This window comes from Xylocopa sonorina, chromosome 1, assembly GCF_050948175.1.
Source record: "Xylocopa sonorina isolate GNS202 chromosome 1, iyXylSono1_principal, whole genome shotgun sequence".
NCBI lineage: Eukaryota > Metazoa > Arthropoda > Insecta > Hymenoptera > Apidae > Xylocopa > Xylocopa sonorina.
The window spans coordinates 20898596-20916575 of NC_135193.1; the positions used below are offsets into that span (position 1 = coordinate 20898596).

General features: G+C 39.0%; 4 protein-coding genes across 5 annotated transcripts in view; 1 reads left to right on the forward strand and 3 right to left on the reverse strand.

Annotated features, from left to right (window-relative positions):
- Nucleotides 1-5480: 5480 nt before the first annotated feature.
- LOC143428266 (podocan) lies at nucleotides 5481-9183 on the reverse strand. Its single transcript, XM_076903037.1, has 3 exons — nucleotides 9145-9183; nucleotides 7468-8835; nucleotides 5481-6745 (listed from the first exon to the last, which is right to left on the reverse strand). The coding sequence occupies exons 2-3, from the start codon at nucleotides 8817-8819 to the stop codon at nucleotides 5572-5574; spliced, it is 2526 nt and encodes an 841-aa protein (XP_076759152.1). The 5' UTR covers nucleotides 8820-8835; nucleotides 9145-9183; the 3' UTR covers nucleotides 5481-5571.
- Nucleotides 9184-10802: 1619 nt separating this feature from the next.
- Nucleotides 10803-17980, reverse strand: part of Pnpase (polyribonucleotide nucleotidyltransferase 1) — a 159182-nt gene continuing 152004 nt past the window's right edge. Inside the window, exons 1-8 of one of the 2 annotated variants that reach the window (XM_076900555.1) lie at nucleotides 14363-14511; nucleotides 13272-14183; nucleotides 13027-13200; nucleotides 12763-12956; nucleotides 12536-12696; nucleotides 12145-12456; nucleotides 11688-12072; nucleotides 10803-10954 (exon numbers count right to left, since the gene is read on the reverse strand). In XM_076900555.1, coding sequence (XP_076756670.1) covers nucleotides 10893-10954; nucleotides 11688-12072; nucleotides 12145-12456; nucleotides 12536-12696; nucleotides 12763-12956; nucleotides 13027-13200; nucleotides 13272-14183; nucleotides 14363-14511 — 2349 coding nt within the window. In that variant the 3' untranslated portion in view covers nucleotides 10803-10892. Of the gene's footprint in view, nucleotides 10955-11687; nucleotides 12073-12144; nucleotides 12457-12535; nucleotides 12697-12762; nucleotides 12957-13026; nucleotides 13201-13271; nucleotides 14184-14362; nucleotides 14512-17980 lie in introns of those variants that run through there. The other variant, XM_076900564.1, reaches the window with a different exon arrangement.
- Cia30 (complex I intermediate-associated protein 30) lies at nucleotides 14573-15652 on the forward strand. The gene is made up of 2 exons (XM_076900783.1): nucleotides 14573-15037; nucleotides 15121-15652. The coding sequence occupies exons 1-2, from the start codon at nucleotides 14709-14711 to the stop codon at nucleotides 15635-15637; spliced, it is 846 nt and encodes a 281-aa protein (XP_076756898.1). The 5' UTR covers nucleotides 14573-14708; the 3' UTR covers nucleotides 15638-15652.
- Cls (cardiolipin synthase) lies at nucleotides 15684-17221 on the reverse strand. The gene is made up of 4 exons (XM_076900769.1): nucleotides 17135-17221; nucleotides 16454-16798; nucleotides 16122-16379; nucleotides 15684-16064 (listed from the first exon to the last, which is right to left on the reverse strand). Exons 2-4 carry the CDS (start codon nucleotides 16784-16786, stop codon nucleotides 15798-15800), a joined length of 858 nt encoding a protein of 285 aa, XP_076756884.1. The 5' UTR covers nucleotides 16787-16798; nucleotides 17135-17221; the 3' UTR covers nucleotides 15684-15797.

The following is a 17980-nucleotide window of genomic DNA, read 5'->3' on the forward strand; positions in this document are numbered from 1 at the left end:
TACACACTCCTACACCCCTTCGCCCCTCTAAAATCCTTCTCTTTCACCCTGTCCTCGTCCTCCCTTTTTCCCCTAGTTTCCACGTTCCTCGCACTCGTTCACTCTCCGTCCGTCCTTCTTCATCCCCGAGGAGCATCCCTGCCAGCGCACCGACTGCAGAGAGCGCATGCGTTCCCACCTATTCGTCCACCCTCTTCCTCCACCCCAACTGACACCCCTGATCACCAGGGGAGCCTCCCACCCCGATATCTCGCCTCTCTAGGTGGCTTGGTCAGCCTAGGTCAGATCTAACTGGATGGAACGTCGCTTCCTTCTTCCGCGCGATTCCCATCCCTTTCGTTCCCGTTCTTTTCTCTTCCTCCCCAACATCCGCCGCGTTCCATCCCGCGTTCCGCTTTCCACTCGCCGCGACGCTGGCGGCGGCCAAATCGAACGCGCGCGCGGTTCCAGAAGAGGCTACCGCCACGCGTTGTCACTCCGTGGCTTCCTTCTGGCTTCCGATAGTGGACTCATCGATGAGACTGTTACCCATCTGGCAGGCCTCAGCGTCAGATCAGACCGTCCGAGGTTGATTCGTTTCCATGCGAAGAGCGCGGCACGTACGGGCGCTGGGAGGAGCTAGCCGTATGGAAATGAAACTTCTTATATCCCCCAACGGAGGGTTAACTCGCGGACTCGAACCGCCTTACGACCCAGCCGAAGTTTCAAGGTTTCGTCTACGAGTCGGAGTTTTACAGCTTTTGTTTCGCCACGGAGGTACGGTAACGACTTGAGACAGAACGGAGGGAGGATCGTTTCCAAAGGCGTCTCGCTTTTTCTTCGTTTTCGTTACCGTTCCGCCTCCCCCCGTGGGAGAAGGACAAAGGGCCGCGCGTCTTTGATGGCCCATCAAATGGATGGCTCCTAAGTGGAGAAAACATTCCTTTCGTTTTTGCTGGCCCCCCCTTTGTACTCGACACGCTCCGCTATCCGTTCTAATGTATCTCGCTACGGTTGACAAAAGACACGCGGCGACAATATCTCGCGCCCATGGGGATGCACGTGATAAATACTGCGAGCAGGCAGACACCAACGACGCTTGTATCGTTGACCCGTTTCTCCGTCCCTTTCCCTCCGTTACCTCAACGAGATATCATCGTAAGCCAGCAATAAGGGAAACATCGTTCAAATCGATTTACCATCGAGTAACTCGATACGAAGAAATAAGTAATGCTCGAGTTGTACACAATTATGGTCCTCGTACGTCGTTATGGCATCCTTGGGCTAATCGAGCGGTCCCGTATTCGATGAAGGGGGCCATTTCGAAACGTTCAAGCAATCTGAAAATACGATGTCGATCTCATTAGAGAGACGGAACGAGTAGCTGGAGAAATCGTGATCGGTGGTTGTTTCAATGAGCTCGATAGACGCACCGTGTCGCGGTTGTCTTTGATCGCACTCCTTGTCTTCGCCACTGGAGACGCGCACTCCCTTGGAAACGCTTGTTCTCGTATAAGCGTCGCATTAACGAGCCCAGTTTCTGCCTCGAAGTCATCCATTCCAACGTCGAACATCTTTGTACACGAGGCGTGAATTCGTTACGAAGTTATTCCAACTCGTTCATTCTTGTTGCTCCATTCGACGTCCTAGTAGCCAACGGCCACGCGTTCGTGACCACGTCGCCATCTACAAGTACCAAACGAAGACACTTCATTGCCTCTCCGGCGAATCGATAAGTCCTGGTAAACAGGAGACAAAATCGGATACCCGCTTCCGCCTCGAACCGGAAGAACGGAATAACAGACAAATATTGGACGATCAACTTTTATCGATCGTTCTTTGCTTTTTTACGAAGAATATCTCAGCGAGATACGCTTGCCTCTTCTTTCCACGGTTTCAACCGATTAAGACGTTTGAAAGTCCTCGAATCGCTATGCCTCGCTCCGTGCGAGGATAAACGGAACGAAAAGTCGAATACTTAGAATGTAAACCGTACGCAGTATGCGAAAATTGTTCGCTGCGGTCGTAGTTGGAGTTTTGCTAACGCCACTTGCACGCCCGCGTTTCCCTCGGCGAGTAATACCGGTACCAAGGTCAACGATGTTCATTCCACATTCCTCAAAGGGAACATTACTGTCCCTATTGTTCGTGAAACTTGGCACGCGCTATGTGGATCCTCGAGGAATTAGCTCAGACAGAGTTGGAAACGGAATAATAGGCTTACAGGAAACGGAATGTTCAGCATATTCAGAGCCGAGCGAAACGCTAAAATTTGTACGTATACGATTTCTGAATAAATCGTAATTTTTATCGAACGTAACCGTTGGCTGGTAAGCCGTGAGAGAAATTACAGAGAGTAAGTCATTTTGTTTTATTCGATGCATAGCATACAACATGAAAGTAGGAAAATCACGACGTTGTTCGCAATGTAATTATATATATTATAATAATATATTCTATAATACTTTATATTCTAGATTATTTGTATAAAATAGGCAGTGAATATAGGATGTTTGGTTGAGTATGAATCGGAAAAAAAAGAATGGATAGCTAAAATTTCCTTCGAAGCTCCCGCTGCTCGAGTCAGAAATGTAAATTCGCCGTCGTACGCGGACACTCTTTTCATCTCGATTCACTTGCAACCGAATACTAGTTATAGTATATAAAAAGCTAAACGATAGTGTCTGATTGTCTTCCCAAAGAGAGTTGATCGACCCCATTGATCGTTTCGAGCCGCTGCACCGTTTGGTTCAATTCTCTGGTCTTCGAGCACGAACGAGAAATTCTGAAACGAAGAGAACGCATTTTAAAACGATAGAACAGAATGGAGTTGTCGTGACAAGCGTGAAATTATACCTTGAGACTATTTTCCCCACGAAATATCGCCATTTTCGTCGTCGTTAAAGTTGTAATCGCTACCGTCCTGTCTCGAATCGTCATTGTTATTCAATTCGTCCGAGTTGCTCGCCTCCGTCGTCGTTACGTCGACCATTTGTACGATCGGGGTGAGGTCCTTCAGGTGTATCGTTAACTCCGGCAAAATGTAGACTCTCAACGACGGCAAAGGGTTGTCCTGTAGATGCAGCTCGGACAACTGATTCGACTTCACGTTGAACAGCTCGTCGATGCTCATAATGCGATTGTTCTTCAGCAGAAGAACCTGCAGATGTTTCGCGGTGTCGATCAACTGTATCGGAAGTTCGTCGATGAGGTTACTCGAGAGGTCGAGTATCTCCAGCTGAACCAAGTTGTAGAAGGTACCGTCACGGATGCTCGAGATACGGTTGCCCGCCAAATTGATCCGCTTTATGTAGCACTGGTTCGCGCAAAAACTCGTGCCCGTTATCATCTGGATCTTGTTCCAACTGAGATCAACGTGTCGGATGCGTTGCAACTGGCACATGTTCGGGACAGACATGAACTTGTTGCGGGCCAATCGCAGCTCCTCCAACGAAGGCAGCCCATTGAAAGCGTCGTTAGGAAGCGTATTCAGATTGTTCTCAGAGAGGTCCAGCGTGCGGAGGAACGGCATGTTCAAGAAGGCGTTCACCATGATTTTGTTGATTGTGTTACGGGACAGGTTCAGAAGCTCTAGCTTCGACAACGCCACCAACGACAGCCCAGAGCAACGGCTTCTGCATAGAATCGTAAAATTGTTCCCGCTCAAAGACAGAACCTTGACGTTCTCCAAACCTCTTTCCATGTTCGAGATCGCGTTGTCGTTCAACTGAACATTCTCCACGGTTGAAGATAGATTGATCAAGAAGTCGGTGGACGCGATGTCATTTCCGGACAGATCCAAGTGAACCAACCGTGGCGCGAACATTTTCATGGACACGTCCATTCGAGAAATTTTGTTATCTCGCAGCGACAAGTATCGCAGGTTCGGCAACGGTTCCAACATACTTTTGACGATCATGTTGTCGCCCCTGTACCTGTTCTCGTCCAGCATGAGAGAATTCAGAGCGTTGTGTTCCTTGAAATGCAGCAACTTGCTCACAGAGATATTGTTACCGCGGACACTTAACGTTTGCAGGTTTGGCAACGCCTCGAACGCCTTAGGGGAGATTTCACTGATGTCGTTGTAATCGAGGTACAATTTTCTCGTGTCCGTGCTATTGACGAAGAAGTCGCCGATCTTCGTCAGGCCAGTGCGCGTGAAATTTAGGACCGTGTTGGGCTCGCATCGAAGCGGATGGTAAATTACAGGACACGTGGTAGGTTTTGTAGTTGTCGTGATTATTTCTGGCAAGAGTGACGAATGTCGGATTTTAATGCGCGGTTCATTCTTGCCAAACATTATACCCTGTTTACCTAAATCTTGGTAAGGATTAAATTTGCTTTCCGCGAACATCACCGTGAAATTTACGAGGAACGCGAGTATAATTACGTACGACCGTGTGAACGACATCGGGAAACGTAAATTTAACAATCTTGTTCAAGTTTCGCGTTCTAAGTTGGAATTTTTAATTGGAACCAAAACCGATTTTACGGACAAGCGCGATGCACGCGTCACTTCTTCAACCCGTTCGACCGACTTAGCAACTCTGTCGTGGTCATTTCGATTTGTCTTCTTATAACGTCGCGATAATTCAGAAGAAATTTAAGACCCTTACGAGCCAGGACTGTGATCCAGCCCTCGGTTCGCCCTGTTCCTTATCTCGAACGTGAAGCTGAAGGGGAACTACCGAGAAACCAAGTCCCGTACAATCGAAGAAACGATTTAAAATCTTTATTAAGAACAATATTATTTTATACGTAAAATATGTAGCTTAATAGAAGAGTCATGATGGCGCTGCGGGCAGTTAACGTGTTAACGAGGTACAATCGTCTTTCAGCTTTCTCTGGAACAAGATATGTCGCACTGGCTCGAACGGGGAAACGTTCATTCCCGTTGAGAAGGGGTGAAGCGTCGATGGGATGGCAGAGAAACGCAGGGTGACGGGTGTCGTTCGTTCGTCAGTTGACACGAGAACGCAGCAAGGATCGAGAGTGCTGAGTTCTGCAGAAATCTCTTGACTCGTATTACAACGATATTACCGGAGGATATCAGAACGTTCACGATATATAATGTAACATTCTGAAATGCTTAATTCGAACACTTCAACGAATCGTGTTAACAGCGGCAACCATCAGCGTTTTCTTGCGAGCGGTAAAGATAAAAAAAATAAATAAAAAAAGATAAAAAAAGTATTTCAAAATGATAGCCAGAGAACGTTCCTCGCAGTTGCTTTGATGACATAATCAAACGATATAAGCGAAATTCAAACGTTGCAATCATGTTTGGAGGATTGATAGGTCGAATTCAGATCAGCGATATACAATATATATATGATCTGTTATCAAGCGATTTGTCGCAACATTACCAATAATACGAGCAAGAAAGCTCTAGGAATCGGGTGTTATGTTATGTTACGAAAACGAAGAAAGAAATATACAACCGCATAATCAGCAAAGACATGGGAACAGAGAAAAATATAAATGATTCGAACGTCTGACTGTAACGTTATGTAAAGTTTATTTGATAAAAATCGTTGACGACTAGTTGCCGTTACACTCGCAATAAAATTAATTATATAAATATTAAAATTATTATACATATACCGTGCACCTTTGTGGTACGTGATATTGCAACGAGTTTGAACTTATCATAGGGAAAACATTATTTTTTACGTACAAATGTTGTAAATTCGTTGATTTAACTACTTTCATATTTTCTATACCCGTGAACTTATTCGAACTTAAATTTAAGGACCACAAGCTAATCATTCTGATGCTCCAATCTTGAGGCAACGAACTTAACTTGTTTTCCGACAGATCCAGTTCCTCGAGGCTAATAAGTTTAGAAAATGACAATTTGTCGATGTTTTCAATACTGTTTCCTCGTAGGTTTAACGTTTCCAATGAAGATGAAACAGATATATCTGTAATTCTAGTAATGCGATTGTAACTTAGAGACAATTTTCTAAGTGACATTAGACCACTCAAATCCGGAAATTCTACTAATCTGTTGTGACTTAGATTCAAATCCATTAAATTTGGTACATCCGCGAACATATTATCCAAAATTTGGCTAAATTGATTGTTCGATAAGTCCAACGATTGCAAGGTTCTCAAGCGGACATAAAAGCCTGGTGGATCTTTAAAGCAACCAGACAACGAAAGTATTGTTAAATCCTGTGGCCCGAAAGCATCGAACGACTCAATAGGATTTTCATCCAAGTATAATTCACGAATGCCTCCAAATTGCTCCAAATTGATTTGCCTAATACTGTTACGTTCTAAATGAATACTTTTCAGATTAGGTGCGTACATCGATATACTGTTATCCATGTATTTTAAATCGCTGTCAGCTAGATTAATCGTAGTTACATTCGGGAAGGCCGCTATAAATTCACTTAAGAAGTTGTAACTAATACCTCTCCATGAAAGGACTTTCACATTTGGAAATTGTGCTTCCAACTCGGTCTGCGGTAAAAAATTGTTCCTAATTACGTTAGTCATTTCGAACTCGCTCAAACTTTGGTGATCGAGGATGATAGTTTTCATAGCAGCGTGTCTAAGCTTCAGTCCTTCCAGTGAAATACTGTTGTTCGATATGCTTAAACATTCTAGATTTGGCGCCCCATCGAACTCGTCGCTATTTATCATTCTTATTTTATTATTATCCATTACAATTGACTTAATATATTTGCTATTTACAATTCCCCTTGGGATCTCTTGTAATCCGAGGTTGGATACATTAATTACTTCATCATCCGTACATCTGACATTTAATTTTTTTTCATTGAATTTTTTATCTAGGTCGGGAGCAATTGTGTTTGGATCGAACCAAACAGATGATGCTGATGCTGTGTCGATCAATATCGACAGGGCGAATAGAACAATACAGTAACAGATCTGCGATAACAAGAAAAGACAATCGTGACAATTGGAGATACCGATTGCTTCGCGGTGTGGCTTACAATGTTGCGATGAAAATTATCAATATTCGATAATTATTTAGAAAGACAATGATTATTTGACACGTACCATCGTGAAGAGCCGTAAAAGTTCTCCCAGCAAACGTTTAGCAGAAAACTGGCGACATCGTCTGAGATCTAATTACTTAAATAATCCTCAACACTCCTTCTCTACCGTATACCGATGTTTAAAAATGTTTGCTGACCTTTACTACATTCATACAAAGTTCAACTGCACGAGTAGAGATATCGCAACAAAGTATACTCTGTTTTCGTTACCGCGAATCGAATCGATAAGTATGTACGTTCTAAGAACAATTTTTACCGAACATTGGACGCCTCACGATCGAACATCCGTCGTAGACCCGTTTTAAGATTGCAGAGGAAGAAAACGCGATGGATTTATTTTTATTAGAGAGGAAAATAAAATGGAACATATCGACGATATATCGATTTATTTTCACGGTAATAGAGACGTCGTTTAATGTGAACAATACTTAAGGCAATCATCTAATTCGGAACAAACTGATCAACGTTTGGCGTCCATTGCTTCCATATGGATGTCTCCGACTTCCTATACGATGACGATAACTGTGCAGAATCGTAATTGTAACGGTCAACGGTCGTTTTCTTTTGCGGTTCGCATTGCTTTGCCTTAGATTCTAAATTCACGTTTAAATAAACCGTCATATTCTCTGGTATTATCCGCAGTGTATCCGCATTGAAGTAAGCAAGAGAATTTCGCTCGAAGTAAAGCTCTTCAATTGGCAGCTGGGAAGAGTAGATGACCGATTCTAACGTGACGAATTTGTTCCCCGACAAGTCCAGATGCCGAAGCTTCGTCATAGAATTGCACCAACCGGCCGGCAAATTAGTCAGCCGATTGTCATCGAGATACAATGTTTCTAGCAGGCTTAAATCCTGAAACGTGTTCACGTGGACTTCCTTGATCATATTCACGCTAAAGGACAGTTCTCTTAAATACACCAAATTGGAGAACGAGTCGCTCGTTAGATGCGTTATGCTGTTGCACGCCAACGAAAGCACAGTCAGATTTAGATACTTAATAGATGTCGGTATCATTTCGAGCGAATTATGGGAAAGGTTCAAGTACCGTAGACTCGACATATTCTTGAACGCTCTATCGTCGATGGTATAGATTTTGTTGTTAACCAACGACAGATTCGTTAGTCGCGTCAAATTTAAGGAAGGAAATCCGTTAAAACGCTTCTCTGTTCTTATGTCTTCGATATTATTTACCGTTAGCGACAATAAGTTAGATGCGTCATTTAACGACAACTTGGCATTTCTATTGTCGCTAATGTCAATATGTGTCAGCGTGTTGGGTAGAAAATCGATATGCATCACACCGATGCCATTCTTCGAGAGGTCCAAATGCGTTAATTTCGGGAAAGGATTTCTCAAGGCGCTTCTTATTTCGTTGATACCGATACCGCTTAAATCCAAATACCGCAGTTCAGGATATTCGTAGATTATCGTCAGTTTTTTATTCCATGAGTTATACTTATCTTGATAACCGAGGTTTAACATTTTTACGCTCGGTAGACTACCGAATGAGAATAAATTTTCTGGAGAAATATGATTACCCCAAAGATCAAGGTATTGCAAGTTTGGTACCATGTCGAAGGCACCATCGTCGATAGTGAGGCGGTCGATCTTTACGCTAATGCATCTTATTCTGGGAGAAATAATAGAATTCCTTTTGATCTGTAGCTCGTTAAAATATCTAAGTACTAACGTCTCGTTGTGGCAAATATCCGGCGCATCGGCAACCATTTCGTGTTCGCTCGAAACGGCGTTCTTAAACGCAAATGGAAACAAAGATAGTATTATTCCAAGGGCGACCGACAGTTTCATGATTAGACTTTTCCTTCTGAAAATAAAACGTACGAATCGTTAATCATTTTTTCATATCCATTTTATAATTTATTAATAAGCGATTGTCGCCTGCGAGGTTTTTACTTCCAGCCAACGAGATAGCCGACGAATGCGAGACAAAGTCAAAGGAAGAAGCAAGCCAATCGTTTCTTACAAAATAAATCGATCTGAATGAATTTTATTGAATCTAGTAAGAATAATATGATAACCGTGTACCTTTCAAACCGGACGGGACAGTTTCAACCAAACCGCTGTTCACTAAACACTGGTTACGTTTATTCGATGGACATTGAAATGTACCTACCTCGTGTATTTATTAATACGAGTGACTGATAACGCCGATTCCACTAAGAGTATACTGGTAAGATCATTCGTGGGAACGCTGTTATATATATATTTACAGCGTTACAACCTCGTAGCAAGCTTGATTATTTGAGGTTCTTACGCACCCTATACAGTGCGTTCGAATCCAGATAGAATAATTACAAAGTAAGTAATCTAGTTCGAAATTCAGCGCGAATTGCAATAGTTAGGCTACCTTAAAAGTCGCGCAGTTTCAGAGTTGGGTCTACAGAGGTTCTAAATTCCGAGGTGGTTCGGGATACATATATAGATACATATTTTAGATGTTACCAGAGAAGAAGATAACTTTCATTCGCAAGACAAAGATCGAGAACAAAGGTTATCGCTATAGATGGCAAGCGTTCAAGTAATATTCAAGAAATATTCTTTCACGTACTTGAATACTTTATAATGGGAAAAAGAACTGTACTTAATGATGTATATATTTTGTAACGCACGTATGCGTAGATCATGCGAACCTGTAAGATTCTGTCTATCATTTTCAGGATAAATATTCGTCTCTCGAAGGGGAGAGTTTCACGTCGCAAGGCAATAAATATGGGGTACTTTGTAAAGAAACAACGGCACTATGTAATCGCGAATTATTGCGATCATCCTCGAGTAAACATCAACCGATTACAGCCACGTTCTTGTCAACGAATAGTTTACCATTGCGATATCAAGTAATCACGACTTCGTCGATATGATGTGGAGGAATAAAGGAAGTAATAAGTGGTACGCACCGACACATTCTGAAATGAATATTTTGTTTTAAATGAAACGATTACAGTTTCACCTCACTCGCCTCTATGGATATCATTTTGTTACTTTGGATACCATCTTGTTGATTCGACTGGCCAACATATAGACCCTATTGTTGCTTGCCATATTGTCTGCGTCGTTTCAGACGTTGGCTCCCATTCTGGTTGCCATATTGGTTTTCACGGCATGAATTCCTCCGACGCAGAATGTTTACAATAGTCTGCGTTAGATTCTGAACTGACGTTTACATATATCATCATATTCTCTGGTATTATTCGTATTGATGTAAACAAAAGGATTTCGTTTGAAGTAAAGCTCTTCTATGGGTAATTTGTTCCCCAATAAGTCCAGATATCGGAGGTTCGTCATAGAATCACACCAACCAGTCTTTCTAGATATAGTTCATCCAATAATATTCTCGTTAAATAATATAAGAAACCCCATTGTTCATATTTTATCCATTGAACATTATTTAAAAAGAAAAAGTGAAACTTTTGCCATTTATTGTTAAAAACAGCAGAAACATGAAGAAGATTTATCGAAATTATAATTAAATTTGCAAATTTCCATTGTAATATATTACTACACATTTACTTATTTATTTACTTATTTATTATAGGTGTACAGCTAAAAGCGATAAATAATATGTTGAAAGGTAAAAATATAGATCGAAGAAATTAGCTGGAATACAATGAAAAGGAAGTCTTTTAAAAAGGGAATGCTAGATAACTGTGCAATCTCAGAGAACCACGAAGTAACTGTTACAATGTTAAATCGAATAACTCGAGCGTGTAGTGACAAACGAAATGGGTTCAAAAACCATTCTCATAAAAAAATTGTTTCGCATTTTATTGAACAATAATATCTGTTATTCTACAAAACCTTCAGGCTTGCTTTGTATCTTTGTCAGATGATTGTTGCAGATCAGATGTTCTTTCTTCGACAGGCTTATGATAGGTTGATTTGTCTGATAGGTTCTTGTACCTGTCCTTTATGTTCATCCATAGTCTCTGTGAAGAAAATGACACGTATAAAAACAGAAACTTTTAGATGACGAACGCAGACGTTACATTATATAATACTGTATCGAAATGTTTACTTTAGGACTATGATAAGCGAAAGAAAAAAAAAATTGACAACGTACTCCTTCGTTTATCCATTCGAAAATATTTTCACAAGCGTGATCGTAAGCTCTTTCGAAGAACATCGAAGCAACAATTATGCTTAAAACAAAGCTAGATGTACGTTTAAAAACGTAACGATAGAGGAAACGCGAAATCATTTTCAATATCTTGATATTAGAACACTGTTAGCGCAGAATTCTCTGTGGTGCTAATAGAAATGACAGAAACAAATAAAGATCTAACTTGAAACGAGTCAATTATCGGTTGCTCGATCGATGACCATTGCATTTATGTTGCATCGATTATTGAAATTCGCGTCGAAGTCTAACTAACGAGTCTATGAACTAGTTTAACACAGAAATAATTGTCAAGGAGGAATCAAAACCCTTAATTGTATATTTAATTGTACATTTTTAATAGCGCATAGAATGAGATGTTATTTACATAAGTTAAGAAACGTGCGGATAGAAATGTTTGCCGCACATTTTAAAAGCGTATTACTGCATTTACAAGTTTATCAAATATACTGAATATTTTCGATCGGAGTAACAATATTTCAATAACTGCTAATTATATATACATTATGTACAAAAAATATTAATGGATTATATCTGCTAACCTTTGGTAATGTTGAGGTTTCTCGCAGAAGATATTGGATCTTGTAACACCTTTCGTGATAATCTAATGCGTCCGCTTACCGGATCCCGTCCAAAATACTTCACTTTTATTTCGTCTCCGACGTTTAGTTCAAGCGCACTAGGATGATGAATTTTACGCTGATCTAACTGTGAATTGGGTAATAATGTTGGTACCATGGTAGGATACAATGTAACCATAACCCCTGTTTCGCGAATTTCAGTTATCTTTGCTGTGTAAATGTCGCCAAATGTCAACGTTGGTTCTACATTTGTCTGCAGAATTTCATCGATCATGTTCTTAGCTGCGTCCATTGCACTCTGATTAGGCGCGAATATAGAAAACACAATATCGTTTTCAGAATATATCTGTAAAAAAAAAAAGAACTGCTCGTGTAAAGAGTTCATCGATTTAAATTTATCATACTCTCTTATACTTACGTTGACTCCAGTTTCGTAAAGAATTTTTTTTAAATTCGACCCCCCAATACCAAGGAATTTTCCTCTTTGATGCATGGGCACCTCTATGGTATCAAGTACAGGTTTGTTCTCTTTCGCATCAATCTTTGGAGCTGATAGCACTTCGTTCATAATGTTGATAATTCGACTTTTTGCTAAGGACGCACTCTGAATACTTTCCATTATCACTTTCAATGGAACACCCGGTACTTTCACATCAGCCTGGAAAGCGGTGAATCCTTTCTTTGTACCCGCTATTTTAAAGTCCATGTCGCCTAGATGATCCTCTATACCCTGTTGACCAAGAAATCAAGAATTAATTGACTTTTATAGTAAATCATATTTAACTACATGCGAACGGAAACGAAATTACCGATATATCGGTTAATATTTTATAATTTTCTTCCTCAGATTCTATATTGTCAGAGTTATATATTAATCCCATGGCTACTCCAGCAACAGCTGCTGATATTGGCACGCCTGCATCCATTAACGCTAAACTACCAGCGCAAATAGAAGCCATAGAAGATGAACCTTTAAGTAAGAGAATATTTTTAGATCATTGAATAAAGCAATTATATTTACATCTCAGATACTTACCATTTGATTCCAGTACTTCGCTTGTTAATCTTATGGCGAAAGGATAATCTTTGGGAATAACCGCCTTCAATCCTTTTTCTGCTAATGCTCCGTGACCAATTTCTCTGCGATCTAAGCCGGTAACTTTACCCGTTTCGTTAACAGCGTATGGAGGGAATTCATAGTGTAAAAAAAAGTTTTTCTCCTTTACACCACTGAAAGTTAATAGCATTATATTCATTTATGACTGAATAACTGTCTGTAAACAATTGGAATGAAAAATACCTTGTGAGCATTGAAATCATATCCAATTTTAGGGAACTTTCTATACTATCAAGAGTTACTGTGCTTAAAACTTGAGTTTGTCCTCTTTGAAAGAAAGCAGAACCGTGAAGAGGCTGGAACAGATCAACTTGACATTGTATATTTCTTAGTTCATCGATTGTACGTCCATCGCATCTGAAATTGTTTAAGAGCTTTTATTTAGTTATCAATTTTAGTCGTTTTCTTTATCAATGTAAAAAGTATACCTTCGTTTCGTTTCGAATATTAACGATCGGAAGATTTCTTTACAAATTTTATCAAAAAGTTTTACAGCGTTTTCAATAAATTCTCGGTCACGGTCTGCCATGTTATTTAACATTTCGTTCCTAACGTCATTAACAGCAGTACTTCGTGAAGTTTTGTCATGAGAATAGCAATTAAAAATCTCACGTAATTTATCTTCTGCAAAATTTCTTACAAACTCTTCCACATCTTTGTTTGGTTCTTTATTATCGTCGATTTCTAATTTTGGTTTGCCTACTCGGCTTTTTAATTCTAACAGAGACTTAATAATCGTTTGACATTCTTTTGCGCCAATTTTTATAGCTTTCCTGAGGTCCGGCTCCAAAATATCCTCAGCCGATCCTTCTAACATGACGATTAAATTCTTCGATGTACACGATAGAACAAGATTCAATTTGCTTTGTTGAAGTTGCCGTTTTGAAGGATTAATTACATGCTGTTTGTCTATATATCCAACTCTGACAGCTGCTACCGGACCATTCCATGGAATATCAGAAATGCTCAAGGCTGCGGATGCAGCGTTAATAGACAATACATCAGGATCGTTGATTCCATCGATAGCTAACAAATTACATATTATTTGCGTCTCATAACTGTATCCAGAATTAAATAGAGGACGTAACGATCTATCTATTATTCTACTAGTGAGAATCTCTTGCTCCGATTGACCCATTTCCCTACGAAGAAAATTTGTTGGTATACGACCTATCGCAGCAGCCTTTTGTCTATAGTTTACTGTCAATGGAACTATAGACTCTTTGGATGGTACATTTTTCCTAACCACAGTACTCATAATCGATGTATCACCAAGAGTAGCGGTAACACTTCCACTTGTAAGTCGTGCATACTTCCCGGTTGATAATTTCATCGTTGATCTAAAGAAATATTTACGATAAATAGTGATGAAAGTATCAAATTGGATAACGTAATGAAGTATTTTATTTACATATTTCCATTATTACTGCATTAAATTATTTTCTACATGTAAAAAGCATAAAAACCATTATACTATATAACTAGCGTCTAGGTTAGAAAGCATGTGATAGTCTCTTACCCATTAGATAATTGTATGCACACGTCTTCCGCAGCATCGCTCGATAGAAATTTAATGTGAAATATATTCCCATTTTTATTGTGATTTTTCGATCGTAGAAAAATAAAACCTCTATTGTTTAACAATCTACTGCGCCTGAATAGTACCATTTCAGCGTTCAATTTGATATCACCAGACGCTTTGAACAGCCATCGTTTACACGCAAAAAATCCTATTCTACACGTTCTATGTTACGAACGTCGTGTGTATACGATATGTGAACTTTAATATAAATAACGAAGTTATAAATCAGTGATACAATCCGGTGTAGATCGATCTATCGGTGGAGGAGTATACGAGGACAGTGATGTTCCGCACATTGAAACCGCACAAAACAGCTTCTCTCGTTATTAAAAGAACGATCTACGAACATCATAATGCAGGTTATTCACCGGTGTATCATAAGCCACCCGAGCAGTTGACCTTCCTTCAACGATTACGGAGAGCATGCAGCGAATTCAAAGACGAGTACAAACTGTTCAAGCAAGAGTTACGAAGCTCGTACGGTCTACATTCGACGATTGTTCCGCCATACGAGCATGACATCGTGTGGAAGTTTGATGGTACACAAAAATCGCTGGATCGGTGGATCGTGAACTCCGACAAAGACTATAATCACGGTTACTCGATTGCCAAGTATTTCAATGATATTAACTGCATTTCTATACACTTCTGTACTATTCGATCCATTGGTATCTATCAGTGTATAACTTTTCCAGCCTAGAGTTGTCACCTACCGGTACTGGAATATTTTATGGTACATTAGACACCCGGATACCCAAAGATGGTCGAACTATACGGAGCGGTTACTGTAATATCACCACAGTCCCTAAGCTTAAATCTTTTAAAAGGCCGGACAAGTACGATTGGTTCGACTATAATGAACTTGTTTTAAGAGTTAGAGGGGACGGCAGATGTTACATGCTAAATATTTTACAAAGGGGATTTGTGGACATACTGTGGTATAATTGTTATAATTATGTAATGTATACAAGAGGTGGTCCGTATTGGCAAACTGTTAATATTCCTTTCTCAAAATTTTTATTCTCCACCAAAGGAGAAATTCATGAAAATCAATGCCCCATGCCCGAAAATTTAATTACCAATTTTGGTATTACACTTGCAGATAAAAAGCCGGGGCCTTTTAGATTAGAAATTGATTACATCGGAGTGTGCTACAATCCAAATATCTTTGAAAGTTTTGCCTATGAGACATATAAAATAGAGAGAGATTAATCGATGAATATTTTTTGTAAAGTGATTGAAAAGTATCAGTAATGTATTTATCAATCTAATTTGTAAATATAATAGATATTTAAATAATATTTCTTGTACAAAGTGAACAATAAACAGTTGGGAGTGTATCGTTTTTGTCATTAATGTACATGATGTATACTTAATCGGGTGACTTCGTCGAAGATTTTTTCCTCAAAAATTTGTATGTATTTCTTGATAGTAAATAACTGGCACCTCCTGCTAATGTTGTTAATGCTGTTATGTAACATAAAGCTTCCAAAAGTGGATGATTCACAAACTGAAATATGGGAGCAGCCAATGTCCCACCAACAAAGGACAATTGAATAGCAGTATTAATTTTACTTATCAATGTTGGAGCTAGTTGGGCTGTTGCATGTGTAGGATCAAAATATCTAGTCAATGTTTTCTGAAATATGACTATTTAAGTATTTATGTTTTCATAATATTACGATAATGTACATACCGGAGGAGGTAAAGATTTGTATCTTATGTAAGAAGCAGCTGTAACCAAGGCAATATCTCTTGCAAGTACAAGACATGTCAAAGGAATAGGAACCAATCCTACCCAAGCCAGAGATAAAAACAATGTACCCACGAGTAATTTATCCGCCACTGGATCTAGAAAACTACCAAGCTTAGAAGCTTGCGACGTCCATGTACGTGCGATCCATCCGTCAGCTAAATCACTAAATCCTGCAACTACTAATAGCCACAGTGCTATCTGCAAATATAAAAAAAATAGGAAAACAATATTGAAGAAACATTAACTAAGAAAAACACATATTTCGATGCTACCTGATAATCCTGTGACAATATCAAATAACTAAAATATGGGGATATGACGATTCGTCCCATGCAAAGTAAATTTGGCACCGTCCAAATATTTTCTTTTTCTATAATTTCTTCTACCTTTCGTTTTGTTTGTTTAATTTCGTGAAACACTTGTAATTTTAACGCTTCCCTCCTATTGGCGCGTTCCTTTTTGGTAATATAATTTTTATCATGGTTACTAATTCCAGTGGAGTACACTCTCGGGCGATACATTAAATAATGTTTCAAACATTTTTGTAGCCAACATTTATTCAAAGTTGTGGATCGTTTTAAACATAATATTGTAAAGTAGCTCATAATTGATCGTTCCTGTTTTTAGGATAACATAACAGAAAAAGGTGATCATAATAGGTATTGTCTATTCATAATCATCAGAACCACGGTTAATAAGAAACTTATACATCCATTCACACTTCATTATCGCGTAGAGAAATTATGTACTATTTATAGTACGAATCAAGTGAATTGTAATATAGTTACGATGTTTATTGTTTACTTTTATAGACTCCCAATAAATTTTGCTTATTCTATGTATTTAAATGCATTAAATAATCATTGTATTGAAAAAACTTTGTTAAACGCATTCGTAATGAAAGAGATCACATTTTCGAGGTTATGTTGTTGAACAACAAATAATATACGAACCTTGTGCGGGTCAAGTTAAATCTACTTTCCCCTTTTACATGTAATGAAAAAGAACTTAATGCTACAGCTTTTAGATAAAAGAAAAAAAATCAATTGTACACGATCGATCGTATCATTTTTATTATTATTTTTATTTTCAGTGTTTGAAAATCAAGGGATCTCGTTTGGTTATAACCGGGCCGAATGTTTATATCGATTAACTAAAATTAATTTTGTTAGCAAAACATAATGGATATATGGTCACGAGCTAATTATGCTTCGATCAATGGAACAAGATAAAAATCAGTGTGTAAATTATTTAAGGGAGCAAATGATAAAAAGAAAAGGCGGAAAATAATTTTCATTTTTCCGATAGATGGATTTCTGATACGTTTAAAAGATACTACTTGTTACCGATAATGAGAACTATAATCGTTTCTTGATATTCACGTTACAATAAACAGTCGCATTAAAATAATAGCCGCAGGCAATACACGTTTGCAATAAAAGCTGAATGACTACGCGATTTTATTCTATTTTAATTGCTTGTATCTTTTTATATTATCCGAAATCTATTATACTTTTGTCGGAAAAAAATTTGTCCTGTCGATTCGCAAACGATGCAGCGCTTACTCGCCGTCGATATCGCTAGATCTTTGATCGCGCGTATAACTGTTCATCTGTGAAATAAAATAATTTTTCCAGAATACACTGGAAGGAGCAAGGAAAAGCAAGAAGAGAAATTAGATTCATAAGGTATCAGCCAATTTTATTTGAGATTTCCCATCAACGATACGACGCGTAAATGAGTATTACATTCTTGTGAGTCGAGTGTTTAAAAAAAGTGAAAAGAATTGCAATGCTAAT